The sequence below is a fragment of the Bos grunniens genome, chromosome 19 (genome assembly GCF_055505025.1).
Source record: "Bos grunniens cultivar Pamir isolate PY7600 chromosome 19, Bosgru_T2T1.0, whole genome shotgun sequence".
Lineage (NCBI taxonomy): Eukaryota > Metazoa > Chordata > Mammalia > Artiodactyla > Bovidae > Bos > Bos grunniens.
The window spans coordinates 35,878,332-35,896,577 of record NC_141183.1 but is presented as its reverse complement, the minus strand read 5'-3'; the positions used below and the strand labels follow the sequence as shown (position 1 = coordinate 35,896,577).

General features: G+C 49.5%; 1 protein-coding gene across 3 annotated transcripts in view; it reads left to right on the top strand.

Moving 5' to 3' along the window:
• DNAH2 (dynein axonemal heavy chain 2) overlaps nt 1-18,048 on the top strand; it is a 108,685-nt gene extending 90,637 nt beyond the window's left edge. Inside the window, exons 68-88 of one of the 3 annotated variants that reach the window (XR_015147933.1) lie at nt 62-210; nt 284-350; nt 493-643; nt 885-1,033; nt 1,218-1,351; nt 1,524-1,668; nt 1,746-1,945; nt 3,393-3,519; nt 6,579-6,765; nt 6,964-7,112; nt 7,237-7,420; nt 7,652-7,842; nt 14,935-15,126; nt 15,282-15,466; nt 15,680-15,874; nt 15,956-16,107; nt 16,235-16,349; nt 16,835-17,011; nt 17,117-17,191; nt 17,376-17,526; nt 17,690-18,048. Coding sequence is in view for 2 of the 3 variants with exons in the window: in XM_086359070.1 (XP_086215196.1) it covers nt 62-210; nt 284-350; nt 493-643; nt 885-1,033; nt 1,218-1,351; nt 1,524-1,668; nt 1,746-1,945; nt 3,393-3,519; nt 6,579-7,112; nt 7,237-7,420; nt 7,652-7,842; nt 14,935-15,126; nt 15,282-15,466; nt 15,646-15,874; nt 15,956-16,107; nt 16,235-16,349; nt 16,835-17,011; nt 17,117-17,191; nt 17,376-17,526; nt 17,690-17,844 (3,462 nt within the window). In the remaining variant the exon portion in view is untranslated. Of the gene's footprint in view, nt 1-61; nt 211-283; nt 351-492; nt 644-884; nt 1,034-1,217; nt 1,352-1,523; nt 1,669-1,745; nt 1,946-3,392; nt 3,520-6,578; nt 7,113-7,236; nt 7,421-7,651; nt 7,843-14,934; nt 15,127-15,281; nt 15,467-15,645; nt 15,875-15,955; nt 16,108-16,234; nt 16,350-16,834; nt 17,012-17,116; nt 17,192-17,375; nt 17,527-17,689 lie in introns of all 3 variants that reach the window. The other 2 variants (XM_086359071.1, XM_086359070.1) reach the window with 2 other exon arrangements.
• Nucleotides 18,049-18,246: the final 198 nt, after the last annotated feature.

The following is an 18,246-nucleotide window of genomic DNA, read 5'->3' as shown; positions in this document are numbered from 1 at the left end:
GAAGGGGCAGGGGTGCTGGGCTCTCATATCCAGGCTGAAGCTCCAGGCTTCTTCCATCCAGATTTCAGAGCTGCAGGTTCCTTGCTCACCCCGCTTCACATTCGACAACTTCCTGTCCAATCCTACCAAAGTTCGGGACTGGAACATTCAAGGGCTGCCCTCGGATGCCTTCTCCACTGAGAACGGCATCATTGTCACCCGTGGCAACAGGTGAGGATGTTGCTGGGAGCACAGGCCCAAGTGAAGGCTAAGCCTATCTTCTGACTCACACTTCCTCCTTCAGGTGGGCACTGATGATCGATCCGCAGGCCCAGGCCCTGAAATGGATCAAGAACATGGAAGGAAATCAGGTACAGGGCTGGAGATGGGGGAGGGCTGATTCGTCCCCTTAGATTCTCTTCCCAAGTCTGACTCTTTCTCAGATCCTACCCTTTGGCTATTACCCATCTTGTATCCCTCAGCATTTCTTCCATAGCTTCCCTTGCTTTCCAGGGCCTACAGATCATCGACCTGCAGATGAACGATTATCTCCGAATCCTAGAAAACGCCATCCAGTTTGGATATCCAGTTCTGCTCCAGAATGTGCAGGAATATCTGGATCCCACACTCAACCCTGTGCTCAACAAATCTGTAGCTCGAATTGGTCAGGGCCCAGGCTTATGGTGGGGTTGGGCTGAGACCAGCGAGGTCGGACCCATGGCAGGAAAGCGCTAGGTCTTTGGCTGTGTCTCCTACTACCTTGTCCCTGTATTCAGACACACCTGGGTTGGGGCCGTAGGCAGGCTGAGTCCCTGCTACTGGATTCCAGTTGGGGAACAATGGGTCAGCCCTGACCCACACTTGGTCCTGTGGAGTCCCTGCCCTTGACCCTCCTGTCAGTGCAGGTGGTCGGTTGCTGATGCGCATTGGAGATAAGGAGGTGGAATACAATCCCAACTTCCGTTTCTACATCACCACCAAGCTCTCCAACCCCCACTACAGCCCAGAGACATCAGCCAAGACCACCATTGTCAACTTCGCTGTCAAAGAACAGGTGGGTGGGGGCCGATGCCTAGACTGAACCAGGGTGAATCCAGAGGGCTGTAGAATTGGCCAGGACTGAGAAAAGGCTGAGATTGTGTCGGCAGCTGGGGATATGGGGCTTGAGAGGTGTAAAGGGATGTAAAGGGTAAAGGTCACCAGAGTGGGGTTCTCACCACGGGTCCTGGCCATCTCAGGGCCTGGAGGCCCAGCTGCTGGGCATTGTGGTCCGGAAGGAGCGGCCGGAGCTGGAGGAGCAGAAGGACTCCCTGGTCATCAATATCGCCGCTGGCAAAAGGAAGCTCAAGGAGCTGGAGGACGAGATCCTTCGGTGAGACCCTGCCTCCCCCAGCCCACAGCCCGCGGGGTCTGCTCGAAGGCTTGACTACAGTCCCGGGGGCAGGGAGGGGGGCGCTGATGAGGGGTCGCCCATCCCCTGCTCCCGGCCAGGCTCAACACCCGCTGAAGCCCCTTTATCCACGCTCCTTTTGCGTTTTCTCCAGGCTGCTGAACGAGGCCACGGGCTCCTTGCTAGACGACGTGCAGCTGGTGAACACCCTGCGGACCTCCAAGATAACCGCCACCGAGGTGACCGAACAGCTAGAGACCAGCGAAACCACGGAGATCAACATCGACCTGGCCCGAGAGGTGAACCACAGCGACCTCCGGCCCCGCCCCCTCTCCGAGCCCCCGCCCCTCCGACCCTGACTCCGCCCCCTCCACAGGCTTACCGCCCCTGCGCCCAGCGGGCCTCTGTGCTGTTCTTCGTGCTCAACGATATGGGCCGCATCGACCCGATGTACCAGTTCTCCCTGGACGCCTACATCAGCCTCTTTATCCTCAGCATCGACAAGAGCCATCGCAGCAACAAGCTGGAGGACCGCATCGACTACCTGAACGAGTACCACACCTACGCTGTCTACAGGTCTGGGCGCCTCACCGCATCCCGCGCGCGCCCGGTGTGAGGCCCAGTGGCTCTGTGCCCACCATCCCCTCTGGTTTTGTGCTTTGGAGCTGCCCCTGCCACCGCCCCTGGTCCCCTGCTCTTCTCACCATACACCTCCCCTGGACAGTGTCCACCCTTTGGCTGACCATCACCATGGGCTGACCAGTCCCAGTCCCAGTGTCTCCCTTGAGCATTAAGCCTTGTGTGGAGGACCTACCCCTGTGCCAGCACTTCTCAAAAGGTTAATGTGTCCACGACGCAGGTTAATGTAGACTCCGACTCAGTAGGTCTGGGCTGGGACCTGGGAGCCTGCATTTCTAACAAGCTCCCAGGTGAAGCTGCTGCTCGTGGTCTGTGGCTCTGACTTTGAGTAGTGAGGTTCCTAACCCCCCGCCTGGACATCCCACAGACCCCTCAAGGTCAACCTGTTTCACGTCCAACTCGCCTCCCCTCTTTCTTCAGGGGCTGCACCCCTGAGTGGCACCAACAGCCACCTCCCAGGCACCTGAACTGGGAGAGATTCCTGGCTCTTCACTGCCCTTCACCTCTCAGATCAGTCCACAGGTTTTGCTCATGATTCTTTCTGCACACCGTTCCCCCTTCCCACCCAAGTCTGTCCACTGCCATGACTCACTTCAATTGAAGTCACCGTGATCTTTCTTTCTGAATTCCCCCACGGGTTCCCAACAGGTCCTTCTGCCTCCAGCTCTGTCCCTCTCCAATCTGTCCTGCGGTCAGCAACGTGAGCCTTTCAAACACACGAATCTGGCCGTGCCACCCCAGCCCCAGCTTCCATTCTGTGGTGGTAGTTTTGTGTCCAATAGCCATAAAGTCCTCCATACCTTGGCTGCCACCTGCCCTGCAGCCTCACCTTCCCCCTCCTTACACTGGACCCTGAGCATCGCTGAAGCCCTGCACACCATGGTTTTCTCACCACCACTGCCTCCTTGGCCTGTATCTGAGCTCTCCCTGGCATCCTCCCCTCTCCTCTCTGCCACATCACGGTGACTCTGCTGCACCTCCGGCTCCGGTCCAGGCAGGAGAGTGCTGCCACTCATGTATAGGATTCATCTTGTCACACGGTAACCTCTCATGTCCTCTCATGTGGTCCCTCATTTGTCCTCCCCACTCTGCCTGACTTCCTCCAGGACAGCAGGACAGAGACTGTATTCATTCACCTTTGTGTCTTCAGGACCTGGCAGTGTACCTGGCACATAGCCGGGGTCCAGTCAGTGTTGAGGAAATTCTGGGAGAATCACATCCTCTCTCTAGAGCCCTGAAGGCTAGGCTGTTTACAGGAGGTTTGGATTAGAGGTTGATGAAGGTCCTCCCTATAGGCAGGGCTCTGTGATTGTCGGGTCTTCACTCAGGAAGCCTCGATGCTGAGTATCGTGCCTCCCAAACCCCCACCCCCTGCCCCTCCCAGGTACACCTGCCGCACGCTTTTCGAGCGCCACAAGCTGCTATTCAGTTTTCAGATGTGTGCCAAAATTCTGGAGACTTCTGGGAAACTCAACATGGATGAATACAACTTCTTTCTACGCGGGGGCGTGGTGAGTTGGGTAGAGTATATCTGAGTGTGGGGTGGACAAGGTCGGGAATGGACCCCAGATGCAGAGGGTAAGCCCAGGATCCAGCAAGTGAGCGGAGGAAAGCTGCCAGGAGCAGGTGTATGACAAGCTCCTGGGGGCCATGAGGAGTGGCTTGCCCGCATTACAGGTGGGGCTTTGAGCCCCTTCCCTGTGACCCACTGATTGGCATGATCTGGCCACTCTTGCACTGACTCTCAGGCCACTCCTTCCCCATCCTGGATTCCGTGGTCACTGTTACACTTTCTCCCTTCCAAACACCCTCAGCCCCTTTGCCTTCTCCCCACTCCAGCGGCACAGGCTTCTCACTGTCGCAGGCATGTCTCACCCCAGGGCCTTCACACCAGCTGTTCCTTCTGCCAGAAAATTGTTCCCACAGGTATACACTGTGCCCCTCCCTCTCCTCCTTTAAGGCTTGATTCAAATCTCACCTCACTGAGATTTCCTTGACTGTCTTAATAGTTCCAGCTACCCTTAAGCACTTCCAGTCTCCCTTAGTCTTCCTCAACTTATTCTCTTTTTCCATGGCACTGCCATCTTTAACCTACTAGATAACTATTTGCTGTGTTTTTGGTTCATTATCTGCTGTTCCATGTGGGAAAATAAGCTCCTCAAGGGCAGAGGTATTTGTCTTTTATGTTCAGTTGTGTGTCTAGAGTGCTTAAAACATAGTTGGTGAACACTAAATATTTGTTAAATTAATAAGTGACAGTGAACAGGTTGTGCTGCTTAAGGGTGCAGCTGCAACTGCCATCATTCAGGTAGAAGGCAGTATTGCCAGGATACCACAAGAGGGCGCCCGCTTCCTAACTTTGGACTGTGCCTTCACCCACATGGTGGCTCAGATACACAGGCTCCCCCTTTCCTTCCATTTATTTCCCCAATAAAGGTGGATTCCAATCCATCTCAGATTCCTTTCTTTCATGTCTTCATTTTGTTTCATGAAATACTTACCTTGGCTTTTTCACCTTGAAAAAGACAAAAAAACCTATTCTTTTGGGATCAGATCAAATCAGATGAGATCAGTTGCTCAGTCGTGTCCGACTCTTCGCAACCCCATGAATTGCAGCTCGCCAGGCCTCCCTGTCCATCACCAAGTCCCGGAGTTCACTCAGACTCACGTCCATCGAGTCAGTGATGCCATCCAGCCATCTCATCCTCTGTGGTCCCCTTCTCCTCTTGCCCCCAATCCCTCCCAGCATCAGAGTCTTTTCCAATGAGTCAACTCGTCGCATGAGGTGGCCAAAGTACTGGAGTTTCAGCTTTAGCATCATTCCTTCCAAAGAAATCCCAGGGCTGATCTCCTTCAGAATGGACTAGTTGGATCTCCTTGCAGTCCAAGGGACTCTCAAGAGTCTTCTCCAACACCACAGTTCAAAAGCATCAATTCTTCGGCACTCAGCCTTCTTCACAGTCCAACTCTCACATCCATACATGACCACAGGAAAAACCATAGCCTCGACTAGACGAACCTTTGTTGGCAAAGTAATGTCTCTGTTTTTCAATATGCTGTCTAGGTTGGTCATAACTTCCCTTCCAAGGAGTAAGCGTCTTTTAATTTCATGGCTGCAGTCATCATCTGCAGTGATTTTGGAGCCCAGAAAAATAAAGTCTGACACTGTTTCCACTGTTTCCCCATCTATTTCCCATGAAGTGATGGGACCGGATGCCATGATCTTCGTTTTCTGAATGTTGAGCTTTAAGCCAACTTTTTCACTCTCCACTTTCACTTTCATCAAGAGGCTTTTGAGTTCCTCTTCACTTTCTGCCATAAGGGTGGTGTCATCTGCATATCTGAGGTTATTGATATTTCTCCCGGCAATCTTGATTCCAGCTTGTGCTTCTTCCAGTCCAGCATTTTTCATGATGTGCTCTGCATATAAGTTAAATAGACAGGGCGACAATATACAGCCTTGACGTACTCCTTTTCTTATTTGGAACCAGTCTGTTGTTCCATGTCCAGTTCTAACTGTTGCTTCCTGACCAGCATACAGATTTCTCAAGAGGCAGGTCAGGTGCTCTGGTATTCCCATCTCTTTCAGAATTTTCCACAGTTTATTGTGATCCGCACAAAGGCTTTGGCATAGTCAATAAAGCAGAAATAGATGTTTTTCTGGAACTCTCTTGCTTTTTCCATGATCCAGCAGATGTTGGCAATTTGGTCTCTGGTTCCTCTGCCTTTTCTAAAACCAGCTTGAACATCAGGAAGTTCATGGTTCACATATTGCTGAAGCCTGGCTTGGAGAATTTTGAGCATTACTTTACTAGCCTGTGAGATGAGTGCAATTGTGCGGTAGTTTGAGCATTCTTTGGCATTGCCTTTCTTTGGGATTGGAATGAAAACTGACCTTTTCCAGTCCTGTGGCCACTGCTGAGTTTTCCAAATTTGCTGGCATATTGAGTGCAGCACTTTCACAGCATCATCTTTCAGGATTTGGAATAGCTCAACTGGAATTCTATCACCTCCACTAGCTTTGTTCATAGTGATGCTTTCTAAGGCCCACTTGACTTCACATTCCACGTTGTCTGGCTCTAGGTGAGTGATCACACCATCGTGATTATCTGGGTCATGAATATCTTTTTTGTACAGTTCTTCTGTGTATTCATGGAAAAGAAATGAAAAAAAGCGAAATGGCTGTCTGGGGAGGCCTTACAAATAGCTATGAAAAGAAGAGAAGTGAAAAGCAAAGGAGAAAAGGAAAGATATAAACATCTGAATGCAGAGTTCCAAAGAATAGCAAGAAGAGATAAGAGATAAGATCGCTGAAGCCTTCTTCAGCGATCAATGCAAAGAAATAGAGGAAAACAATGGAATGGGAAAGACTAGAGATCTCTTCAAGAAAATCAGATACCAAAGGAACATTTCATGCAAAGATGGGCTCAGTAAAGGACAGAAATGGTATGGACCTAACAGAAGCAGAAGATATTAAGAAGAGATGGCAAGAATACACAGAACTGTACAAAAAGATCTTTTGGGATAGTCTGGGTCAATGCTTTTCTCCTCTCTCGTCCCCCTGCCCCAGGTCTTGGATCGTGAGGGCCAAATGGATAACCCTTGTACCACCTGGCTCGCAGACGCCTACTGGGATAACATCACAGAGCTGGACAAACTGACCAACTTCCATGGGCTCATGAACTCCTTTGAGCAGTATCCTCGGGACTGGAACCTGTGGTATACCAACGCCACCCCCGAGAAGGCCATGCTGCCAGGTGCCTGGAGCCAGGCCTCCCTCTCCTTTCTCTTCCCTCCTTCAGCCTCACACCTGCTCTTTCCTCTAATTCCTTCCATGTCTCTCCCAAGTTCCCTCAGCGCATCTGCCCCCTGGCCCAGTGTCCCCGAAGGCGTCTCTTTGTTCAGATTGCCTGCTCCTCCGGGCTCACTAACCTTAACCTTAACCTTGCCCCCAGGTGAGTGGGAAAATGCCTGCAATGAAATGCAACGAATGCTGATTGTTCGCTCCCTGCGCCAGGACCGTGTGGCCTTCTGTGTAACTTCTTTTATCGTCTCCAACCTTGGCTCCCGCTTCATTGAGCCGCCTGTGCTAAACATGAAGTTGGTCAGTGGCTCTTTTGCCTTCCCACCTGCTTCTCCCTGTCCCAGTCTGCCACCCGCACTTCCTCAGTCTCTCCCGAGACCTCACCTGGCCTTCTGCCTAAGGTTACACCCTGTGCTGCTGGCAGGTGATGGAGGACTCGGCCCCACGGACCCCACTGGTGTTCATCCTGTCCCCCGGCGTGGACCCCACCAGTGCCTTGCTCCAGCTGGCTGAGCATACAGGCATGGCCCAGCGCTTCCACGCTCTGTCTCTGGGCCAGGGCCAGGCCCCCATCGCGGCTCGGCTCCTCCGAGAGGGTGTGGTTCAGGGTCAGTGTCTACCCAGTTCTTCTGCCCCCAACCATGGCCCTGGCCTGACTGTCCACCAGCTCCCACCTGTCACCCTGCTGTCACTGCAGCTCCCTCTCCTCCAGAAGGCCTTGGGGGTTGGCACCTGAGCACTTGGACCTTCCCCCTAAACTAGCCCCTCTACCAGAGGAACAGTGCGGGGACAGACGGGGCATAGGGAGTGGTTCCCACCACATCAGCACCCCCTTGCAGGACACTGGGTATTCCTCGCCAACTGCCACCTGTCGCTGTCCTGGATGCCAAACCTGGATAAACTGGTGGAGCAGCTGCAGGTGGAGGATCCGCACCCTTCCTTCCGCCTCTGGCTCAGCTCCAGCCCCCACCCAGACTTCCCCATCTCCATCTTGCAGGCCAGCATCAAGATGACCACAGAGCCACCAAAGGTATGGGCAACTGTAGACAGCAGCAGTGCCCATGCCAGGAGGCATACGTGTCCTCCTCCTGGCCTCAGAGAGAGGGTTTAACCTTAACAACAAGGCTGCTGTTCTGATTCTACTGTCCTCAGAAATTCCACTTCTGCGTGCCAAACTCTTAGAACATAGTAGTAATAGCTAACTTTTTTTGAGTGTTATTACATGCCAGGCATTGTTCTAAATGCTTACATTTTTTAATTCATTTAACATACACACACACACTTGCCTATCAGGTAAGTACTATCAGCCCCATTTTACAGGTAGGAAACTAAGGCAAAGGAAGAGTATATAACTAGTGTGTGGACCTGTCAGCCCCTTCCTCCTCCGGACACTTCCTTATATTCTCTCCCTACTTTCACTTCCTGGCCTTTCTCCTTCCCTCCAGCTCTACTGAAATTTTTATCTCCAGTACTATAAGGTCACCTTGGAATGCAATCATACCAATCTTTTAAAATCTGATTATGTCACTACATCCTGCCCATTTACCTCTGCTTAAATTATTTTTGGAGGCAGTGGCACCCCACTCCAGCACTCTTGCCTGGAAAATCCCATGGATGGAGGAGTCTGGTAGGCTGCAGTCCATGGGGTCACCAAGAATTGAACACGACTGAGTGACTTCACTTTCACTTTTCACTTTCATGTATTGGAGAAGGAAATGGCAACCCACTCCAGTGTTCTTGCCTGGAGAATCCCGGGGACGGGGGAGCCTCGTGGGCTGCCGTCTATGGGGTTGCACAGAGTCGGACATGACTGAAGCAACTTAGCAGCAGGAAACTATTTTAGTAGCTTCTTGTTGCTTTTAATCAAGTTCACAGCCCTATTCACATGGCCTGTGTGCCCCTGCAAGCACCTCTCCTGCTTTGTTTGTCGCAACTTTCCCCTTCGCTTTCTTTACCTACACCATCAACTTTTAAAATTGTTTCGCTGTTCTTCCTTGACAGACTGTGTTCTCCAGCCTGGTGCTTTTTCATGAACTGTCCTCCCTATTTTCCTCCCCACCCCCTTCTTTGCCCCTTTAGGTCTCAGTCCCACCAGCACTTTCTCAGGAATCCTCTTGACTGTTCCCTCTGACCTTCCAATTCAAGAACTTTACACCTATTAGTGTGATTCTGGTTAATACCTGACTTCTCTTCTAGACTGTAAGCTCAAGAGGGCAGAGACTATGTCTTTTTCATCTCCCTCACCATTTTGCTCATCCTGTGACCAATGCAAGGACCTGTTTGTAGTAGGTGCTCAATAAATGAGAACTGATCAGATGCACAGGCATGCGGATGTCTTTCATCATTAAATCCTTCTTTGGCCATCTTGGGGAGGCTAGCACAGCTGACTGTCCACCTAGTTTCCCTGATACACTCCTGGTCCTCCTTCTGTTTCTTGCGACATCATTGATTACTTCTGTGTTTCTTTCTCCTCCTGTCCTGTCCTCATTCTACATTTCCTCCCTTCACAAGTTGATGGAGAAACTGTCCTCTTCCTGATTTCAACCCCAATCCCCCTCTCTGGCTCCATTACTGAACTCAGTGCCAGGTGTGAATTCCATCTGGTTACAAAGTACTTCTTTTTGGCACTCCAGCATCATAAATTACTAGCTCTCAAAACAAGTTTTCAGCTCCTGCAGGCAGATTATCTCCTTGGCCCATTTTTGTTAATCAGTCAGTTCAGTTGCTCAGTTGTGTCTGACTCTTTGTGACCCCATGGACTGCAGCACTCCAGGCTTCCCTGTCCATCACCAACTCCTGGAGCCTACTCAAATTCATGTCCATTGCGTTGGTGATGCCATCCAACCACCTCATCCTCTGTCATCCCCTTTTCCTCCCACCTTCAATCTTTCCCAGCATCAGGGTCTTTTCCAGTGAGTTAGGGTTCTTCACATCAGGTAGCCAAAGTATTGGAGTTTCAGCTTCAGCATCAGTCCTACCAATGTACACCCAGGACTGATCTCCTTTAGGATGGACTGGTTGGATCTCCTTGCAGTCCAAGGGACTGTCAAGAATCTTCTCCAACACCACAGTTCAAAAGCATCAGTTCTTCAGTGCTCAGCTTCCTTTATAGTCCAACTCACATCCATACATGACTACTGGAAAAAACCATAGCCTTGACTAGACGGACCTTTGTTGACAAAGTAATATCTCTGCTTTTTTATATACCGTCTAGGTTTGTCATAGTTTTTCTTCCAAGGAGCAAGTGTCTTTAAATTTCATGGCTGCAATTACCATCTGCAGTGATTTTGCAGCCTAAGAAAATAAAGTCTCTCACTGTTTCCATTGTTTCCCCATCTATTTGCCATGAAGTGATGGGACCAGATGTCATGATCTTAGTTTTCTGCATGTTGAGTTTTAAGCCAACTTTTTCACTCTCCTCTTTCACTTTCATCAAGAGGCTCTTTAGTTTTTTTCTTCACTTTCTGCCATAAGGGTGGTGTCATCTGCGTATCTGAGGTTATTGATCTTTCTCCCGGCAATCTTGATTCCAGCTTGTGCTTCATCGAGCCTGGTATTTCGCATGATGTACTCTGCATATAAGTTAAATAATCAGGGTGACAATATACAGCCTTGATGTACTCCTTTCCCGATTTGGAACCAGTCTGTTGTTCCATGTTGTTAATGGCACCACTAATTTTTAAAAATCTATGTTTAAAGTTGATTTTTATTTACCTTTATTTTCTTCTGTCAACAGAAGTAGTCTGTCTTCCCATTAAAAAAATGTCAAACAGTTCAGATATGTGTTGTCAAAGAGATGCAACCCTTATTTTTTAATTTGTTAAGAGCCTTTCTTATTGCCTTCTAAGAGAGGCATGTGCCTTGTAGCCAGAGGGCCCTCTGTTGTCTGAACTCCACCCTCTGTAATGGGTAGAGGTGTGTTGGCCCTGAGGTAGATGCTGTTTAGGTCGGTTTAATAAGCAGTAACCATGGAGGCTAGGAAAGTTATGACCAACCTAGATAGCGTATTCAAAAACAGAGACATTACTTTGCCTTGTACTTGGGTTCGATCCCTGGTTGGGAAACTAAGATCCCATATGCTGTGGGGTAACTAAGCCTGATATAAGCGTCTGAATGCAGAGTTCCAAAGAATAGCAAGAAGAGATAAGAAAGCCTTCCTCAGCGATCAGTGCAAAGAAATAGAGGAAAACAGAATGGGAAAGACTAGAGGTCTCTTCAAGAAAATTAGAGATACCAAGGGAACATTTCATGCAAAGATGGGCTCGATAAAGGACAGAAATGGTAGGGACCTAGCAGAAGCAGAAGATATTAAGAAGAGGTAGCAAGAATACACAGAAGAACTGTACAAAAAAGATATTCATGACCCAGATAATCACGATGGTGTGATCACTCACCTAGAGCCAGACAATGTGGAATGTGAAATCAAGTGGGCCTTAGAAAGCATCACTATGAACAAAGCTAGTGGAGGTGATAGAATTCCAGTTGAGCTATTCCAAATCCTGAAAGATGATGCTGTGAAAGTGCTGCACTCAATATGCCAGCAAATTTGGAAAACTCAGCAGTGGCCACAGGACTGGAAAAGGTCAGTTTTCATTCCAATCCCAAAGAAAGGCAATGCCAAAGAATGCTCAAACTACCGCACAATTGCACTCATCTCACAGGCTAGTAAAGTAATGCTCAAAATTCTCCAAGCCAGGCTTCAGCAATATGTGAACCATGAACTTCCTGATGTTCAAGCTGGTTTTAGAAAAGGCAGAGGAACCAGAGACCAAATTGCCAACATCTGCTGGATCATGGAAAAAGCAAGAGAGTTCCAGAAAAACATCTATTTCTGCTTTATTGACTATGCCAAAGCCTTTGTGTGGATCACAATAAACTGTGGAAAATTCTGAAAGAGATGGGAATACCAGAGCACCTGACCTGCCTCTTGAGAAATCTGTATGCTGGTCAGGAAGCAACAGTTAGAACTGTACATGGAACAACAGACTGGTTCCAAAGAGGAAAAGGAGTACATCAAGGCTGTATATTGTCGCCCTGTCTATTTAACTTATATGCAGAGTACATCATGAGAAATGCTGGGCTGGAAGAAGCACAAGCTGGAATCAAGATTGCCGGGAGAAATATCAATAACCTCAGATATGCAGATGACACCACCCTTATGGCAGAAAGTGAAGAGGAACTAAAAAGCTTCTTGATGAAGGTGAAAGAGGAGAGTGAAGAAGTTGGCTTAAAACTCAACATTTAGAAAACGAAAATCATGGCATCTGGTCCCATCACTTCATGGGAAATAGATGGGGAAACAGTGGAAACAGTGTCAGACTTTATTTTTCTTCAAAATCACTGCAGATGGTGACTGCAGCCATGAAATTAAAAGACGCTTACTCATTGGAAGAAAAGTTATGACCAACCTAGATAGCATATTGAAAAGCAGAGACATTCATTACTTTGCCAACAAAGGTCTGTCTAGTCAAGGCTATGGTTTTTCCTGTGGTCATGTATGGATGTAAGAGTTGGACTGTGAAGAAGGCTGAGCGCCGAAGAATTGATGCTTTTGAACTGTGGTGTCGGAAAAGACTCTTGAGAGTCCCTTGGACTGCCAGGAGATCCAACCAGTCCATTCTGAAGGAGATCAGCCCTGGGATTTCTTTGGAAGGACTGATGTTAAAGCTGAAACTCCAGTACTTTGGCCACCTCACGCGAAGAGTTGACTCATTGGAAAAGACTCTGATGCTGGGAGGAATTGGGGGCAGGAGGAGAAGGGGACAACAGAGGATGAGATGGCTGGATGGCATCACTGACTCGATGGATGTGAGTCTGAGTGAACTCCGGGACTTGGTGATGGACAGGGAGGCCTGGCGAGCTGCGATTCATGGGGTCGCAGAGTCGGACACGAACTGAACTGAACTGAACTGAACTGAACCATGGAGGCAATGATGAATGGGAGCAAATATCAGGAGGAAAGAGGAACCAGACAGGATGGCTTTGTAGTGAGTGGGTCACCAGGGGAGGCAGTCCTGTTGGAGGTCAGCCCAGGAGAGTTGTCCATGACAGGCTGCCTGCTGGTGATGCAGAACCTTCCTGCAATCCACCGAGCCTTCTGAGAAAGGACATTCAGATGTGCTTGGTGCAACTGAATTCCTTTTAGAAGCTGACAAAGAGACCAATATTTTAAAAAAATTTTGAAAAGAACTTTACATTTACAGAAAAGTTGTAAGAATAATAGTACAGAGAACCCCCTATACGTTACCCAAATCCATCTGTAGTTAACATTTTGTCCCACTTGCTTTATCATTTGATCTCTGTTTTTCTCTCTCTCCACTCACACTTCTGAAACATTTGAGAGTAAATTGTATATCCTGGCCCTTTACTGCCACATACTGTAGTGTATTTCAGTGGAAAGGACTCACTCCTAAGAATCAGGGTGTTCTCTTATATAACTGCAACATGGTTGCTGACTTCAGTAAATTGATACACTATTTTAATCTAAATGTATTATGTGTTCCGATTTTGTTAAGTGTTGCAGTCTTCATATACATATGCAGATGGGTTTCTAGGCCCTTTATGCTGTTCATTGATCAAGTTGTTTATCCTGGGGTCAATATACACTGTGTTAATTACTCTCTAGCTCTATAATAATTCTTGATGGCTGGGGAAGGCAAATCTTCCTACCTTATTCTTCTCTAGGCTATTCCTGATCTTTTATTCCCTAACATAAATTTTGGAATTACCTTGTCAAGTTTCACCAAAAGAGTCCTATTGATCAATTTGGGGGAAATCAACATCTTTAGGATATTGAGCTTCTCAATCCATGAGTACAGTAGGTCTCTCCATTTATTCTTTCTTTTAATAAAATTTTGTAAATTTTCTAAAGTTATATACATTTATATTAGATTTATTCCTCAGTGCTTTACATGACTTGATGATGTTATAAATGATAGTTTTAAAAATCAGATTTTCTATTTGTTCCTGGTCTAACCAATGTTCTTACTTCTGTTTTCTCCCTGCTCCCTTTTGTCCATCATGTTGAATCTCCTTAGAACACTGTTTCAATGTATCACTGTCCTATTCAAAACAGAAATGGCTCCAGGGTTCCTGGTGAATCGGGTCCAGTCAGCTCAAAATGCCCTTCTTACTGTATTGCCATCTGCTCACAGTCCTTCTTACCCTATCTGAGCACTTCACTTGATTTCAGAAAGATCCTCTTCTCACTTTATCTCCCCTTTGTGCCTTTATTCCTTCAGTTCTTCCCATCTCTGGACAGCCCTCCTCTCAGCCTCGTTACATCCTTTCTATTTGTAAGACTTGGCCAAACCCCAACCTGCTCATGAAGCCTGATAAATCCAATCATATAGCTCATTCCTCTTTGATGATATGTCACTAGATCTTGTGTGACACAACTAAGACCCCACATGGCCGAATTAATAAGAAATTGTGTACATTTCTTATTAATTCGGCCATGTGGGGTCTTAGTTGTGTCACACAAGATCTTATATCGTGGCATGTGGATTCAGTAGTTGTGGTGCAAGGGCTTAGTCGCTTGGCAGCATGTGGGATCTTAGTTCCCTCACTGGGATCACACCCACATCCTCTGCATTGCAAGGCAGATTCTCAACCAATGGACCATGAAGGAAGTTCCCATGTTTATGTTTTTGTTCATATTTTTTGGCACTCACAAATTGAGTTGGCCTACCCACCACTGGGGAGAAGGCAGTGGCACCCCACTCCAGTACTGTTGCCCAGAAAATCCCATGGATGGAGGAGCCTGGTGGGCTGCAGTCCATGGGGTCGCACAGAGTCGGACACGACTGAAGCGACTTAGTAGTAGTAGTAGTACCCACCACTGAGAACATCACGGTTGAGGGGATCAAGGAGTGGGGGTGGAGATGAGAAGGCAGGGCTGCCACGAGTCCATACAGCGCCCGAGTGTGAGGAGGAGGACAGCAAGCCCTGTGGATGAGTGCATGTCTTGGCATGCAGCTCAAGGGCTGGATTTCAACCTTCACTCATTTCTTCAGCCAGTGCCCTTATGCAATGAGCAAGCTCCACAACTGAACATGATGGTGCTAGTGTTAGGGCCATGCAAGATGCATGTCATCCCATCTCTGTACGTCCTTGTCCCCAGGGCCTAAAGGCCAACATGACTCGTCTTTACCAACTGATGACAGAACCACAGTTTTCCCGCTGCTCCAAGCCCACCAAGTATAAGAAACTGCTGTTCGCACTGTGCTTCTTTCACTCTGTGTTACTTGAACGCAAAAAGTTCCTGCAACTTGGCTGGAACATCATCTACGGCTTCAATGACTCTGACTTTGAGGTTTGTGCTGACCAGGGTCCCTCACCCCACCCTCCCTCCTTACACTTTCTGCCCCGAGGCTGCCCTGCAGGAATCATCACTGACTGGAAGCCCCTGGAAGAATTCCTGCCATAACTGTGTGTGGGGCTGGGGGTGTGGGCTGGGGCCATGCACAGGTGTCAGAGAACTTGCTGAGCCTCTACCTGGACGAGTATGAGGAGACGCCCTGGGATGCACTCAAGTACCTCATCTCCGGGGTCAACTATGGTGGACACGTCACGGATGACTGGGACCGGCGCCTGCTGACCACCTACATCAATGACTATTTCTGTGACCAGGCTCTCTTGACCCCCTCCTACCGGTGAGGGGGGCACTGAGTGGGGTGCCAGGTGGCAGGATTGGGGGTAGGGGCAGTGTTTGAGGAGTGAATGGGAGATGGGAGGTGAAGTAAGAGCAGAGAGTTGGATGGATAGGGCCTTGGCCTGGCATGGGAGCCCCAAGTCCCCACAGTGCGGTGATAATTCTGCACTGACTCCCCAGGTTGTCAGTGTTGGAGACCTATTTTATCCCCAAGGATGGGAGCCTGGCCTCGTACAAAGAGTACATCAGCATGTTGCCTGGCATGGACCCCCCAGAGGCTTTTGGCCAGCACCCCAATGCCGATGTGGCCTCCCAGATCACAGAGGCACGCACTCTGTTTGAGACTCTGCTTTCCCTGCAACCCCAGATTACACCCACCAGGGCCGGAGGCCAGAGTCGGGAGGAGAAGGTAAGGACAGACAGACAGTCACCTGGGGGAGGGAAACCAAGGAGGAAGAGAGGTCTACACTCAACACTCCTGCTTCGGCAGGTCCTTGAATTGGCTGCCGATGTGAAACAGAAGATCCCGGAAATGATCGACTATGAGGGGACCCGAAAACTACTGGCTATGGACCCCTCCCCACTCAATGTGGTCCTTTTGCAGGAGATTCAGAGATACAACAAGCTGATGGAGACCATCCTGTGAGATGGGGGGAGGTGGGGCTCTGTGTAACGCAGGGATGGGGCAAGAGGAAAGGCCTTCACGCCCTGCCTAGGATGTCTCTCCCAGGCCCATCCCATCTATGATCCTCCACCTTTCCCCATCCAGCTTCTCACTGACAGACCTAGAAAAAGGCATCCAGGGCCTCATCGTCATGTCTACCAGCCTGGAAGAGATTTTCAATTGCATTTTTGATGCCCATGTCCCTCCGCTCTGGGGAAAGGTAAGATTATCTCACTGTTGATCCTTCTCCAACAATGAACTCTTCTTTTACTCCTGGACCTGCAGCCTCCTGGTCCTAGGGAAGCCTATAGCAGAAAGCAGTGAGCCTGGGCTTCGGAGTCAGACAGGTTCAAGGTTGAAATCTGACTCTGCCCTTCACTGACTGACTTTGCAAAGTTGTTAACATAGAAACTTACCCAGGGCAAGTCCCTAAGTTTCTCCAAGGATGTTTCAAGGGTTCCTAGTACTGTGCACCTTAAAAGGTGTTTCATTAATGGTAACTGGTTAGCATTGCTGGTGCTGTTGTTAATAGTTGTCGTTTTATGCTTCTTTCCTGGAAATTGGCTTTTGGAGAGCTTTGCTGAACTATGGTTTGGGGAACAGGGGCTGACACTATATATTCTTCTATCTGCTTCAAATGTTCACAGTAAGAATTTGAATGCATGAATAAGTGAATGAATAAACACACACTACCTCCTGCTTCAGGCCTACCCCTCACAGAAGCCATTGGCTTCATGGACCCGGGACTTGGCCATGCGTGTGGAGCAGTTTGAGATGTGGGCCAGCCGTGCACGGCCTCCTGTGATCTTCTGGCTGTCTGGCTTCACCTTTCCCACTGGCTTCCTCACTGCCGTGCTGCAGTCTTCAGCTCGCCAAAACAATGTGAGCCATGTGGACAGTGTGATGGGAATGGATACTGATGATATGTATTTGCTCTCCTCTGTGTGTGTGGGAGGATCCTCCCTTATTCTCACCTTCAATCTCCAGATTTCAGTGGACAGCCTCTCTTGGGAGTTTATTGTTTCCACTGTGGATGACAGCAACCTAGTGTATCCACCCAAGGTGGGTGCCACATGTGCTTAGGGTTCTGAGCAGAGGGGAGTCTGGTGGAGGAGGAGGGGCTGGGAGCAAAGGTGGGAAACGACTGGTTGAGAGGGAGGGGAGGAAAAAGGTGGCAGGACAGGGGTGGGGGCATTGGCAACTGAGGGTCTGGATTTACCCGCAACCTGTTCCCATGTCTCCCCAGGATGGTGTCTGGGTTCGGGGTCTATACCTGGAGGGTGCCGGCTGGGACCGGAAGAACTCCTGCTTGGTGGAGGCAGAACCCATGCAGCTTGTCTGCCTCATGCCCACCATCCACTTCCGGCCTACTGAGAGCCGCAAGAAGAGTGCCAAGGGTGGGACAGTTTGCCCCCTTCCTAGTTTGCCTGCCCCCTCCCTAGTTTGCATCCTAACCCAGCCTCCGCTCTCCAGCACCGCCCCCCCCCCCCCCCCATCTGCTCCTGCCCTGCTTTCCCAGTGGCTCCAGGGTCTGACTCATTCTCCTGTCCTTTCCTGCAGGCATGTATTCCTGTCCCTGCTATTACTATCCCAACCGGGCAGGCAGCTCAGACCGTGCATCCTTCGTTATTGGCATCGACCTCCGCTCTGGGACCATGACCTCTGATCACTGGATCAAGAGAGGCACTGCTCTACTCATGAGCCTGGATAACTGAGAGGGCCTCTTCTTCTTTCCGTTTGGGGGGGTGAGGGTCGAGGACTTAAGGAGCCAAGGCTGATAATGTACCTCGGACAGAGACCAGGCTTCACTCAGGCCTTTACCTCGGTTGAATTTGTCGTGTGATGAGGCCCTGGTAATACCTAGTCGTGTTAGAAGAATTGTATCGGAGCTCAGCTCAGTAAAACATCCCCGACCACAAGCCCCAAGTCTCTCAATGGGATGGTTGGGGTTTGAGGGGCAGGGGGGTAGTCGGGAGGAAGCCCAGGCCTTACGGAGGATGAGCGCTCCTGTGGGCTGCTGCCGGATAGGGAAAGCAGCAAGGGAAGTGGGAGGTCTTGAGAGGGAGAGGAGGCGTGGCTTCGGCGAATGGGCAGGGCAGTGGGGCCTAAAGAAGGTG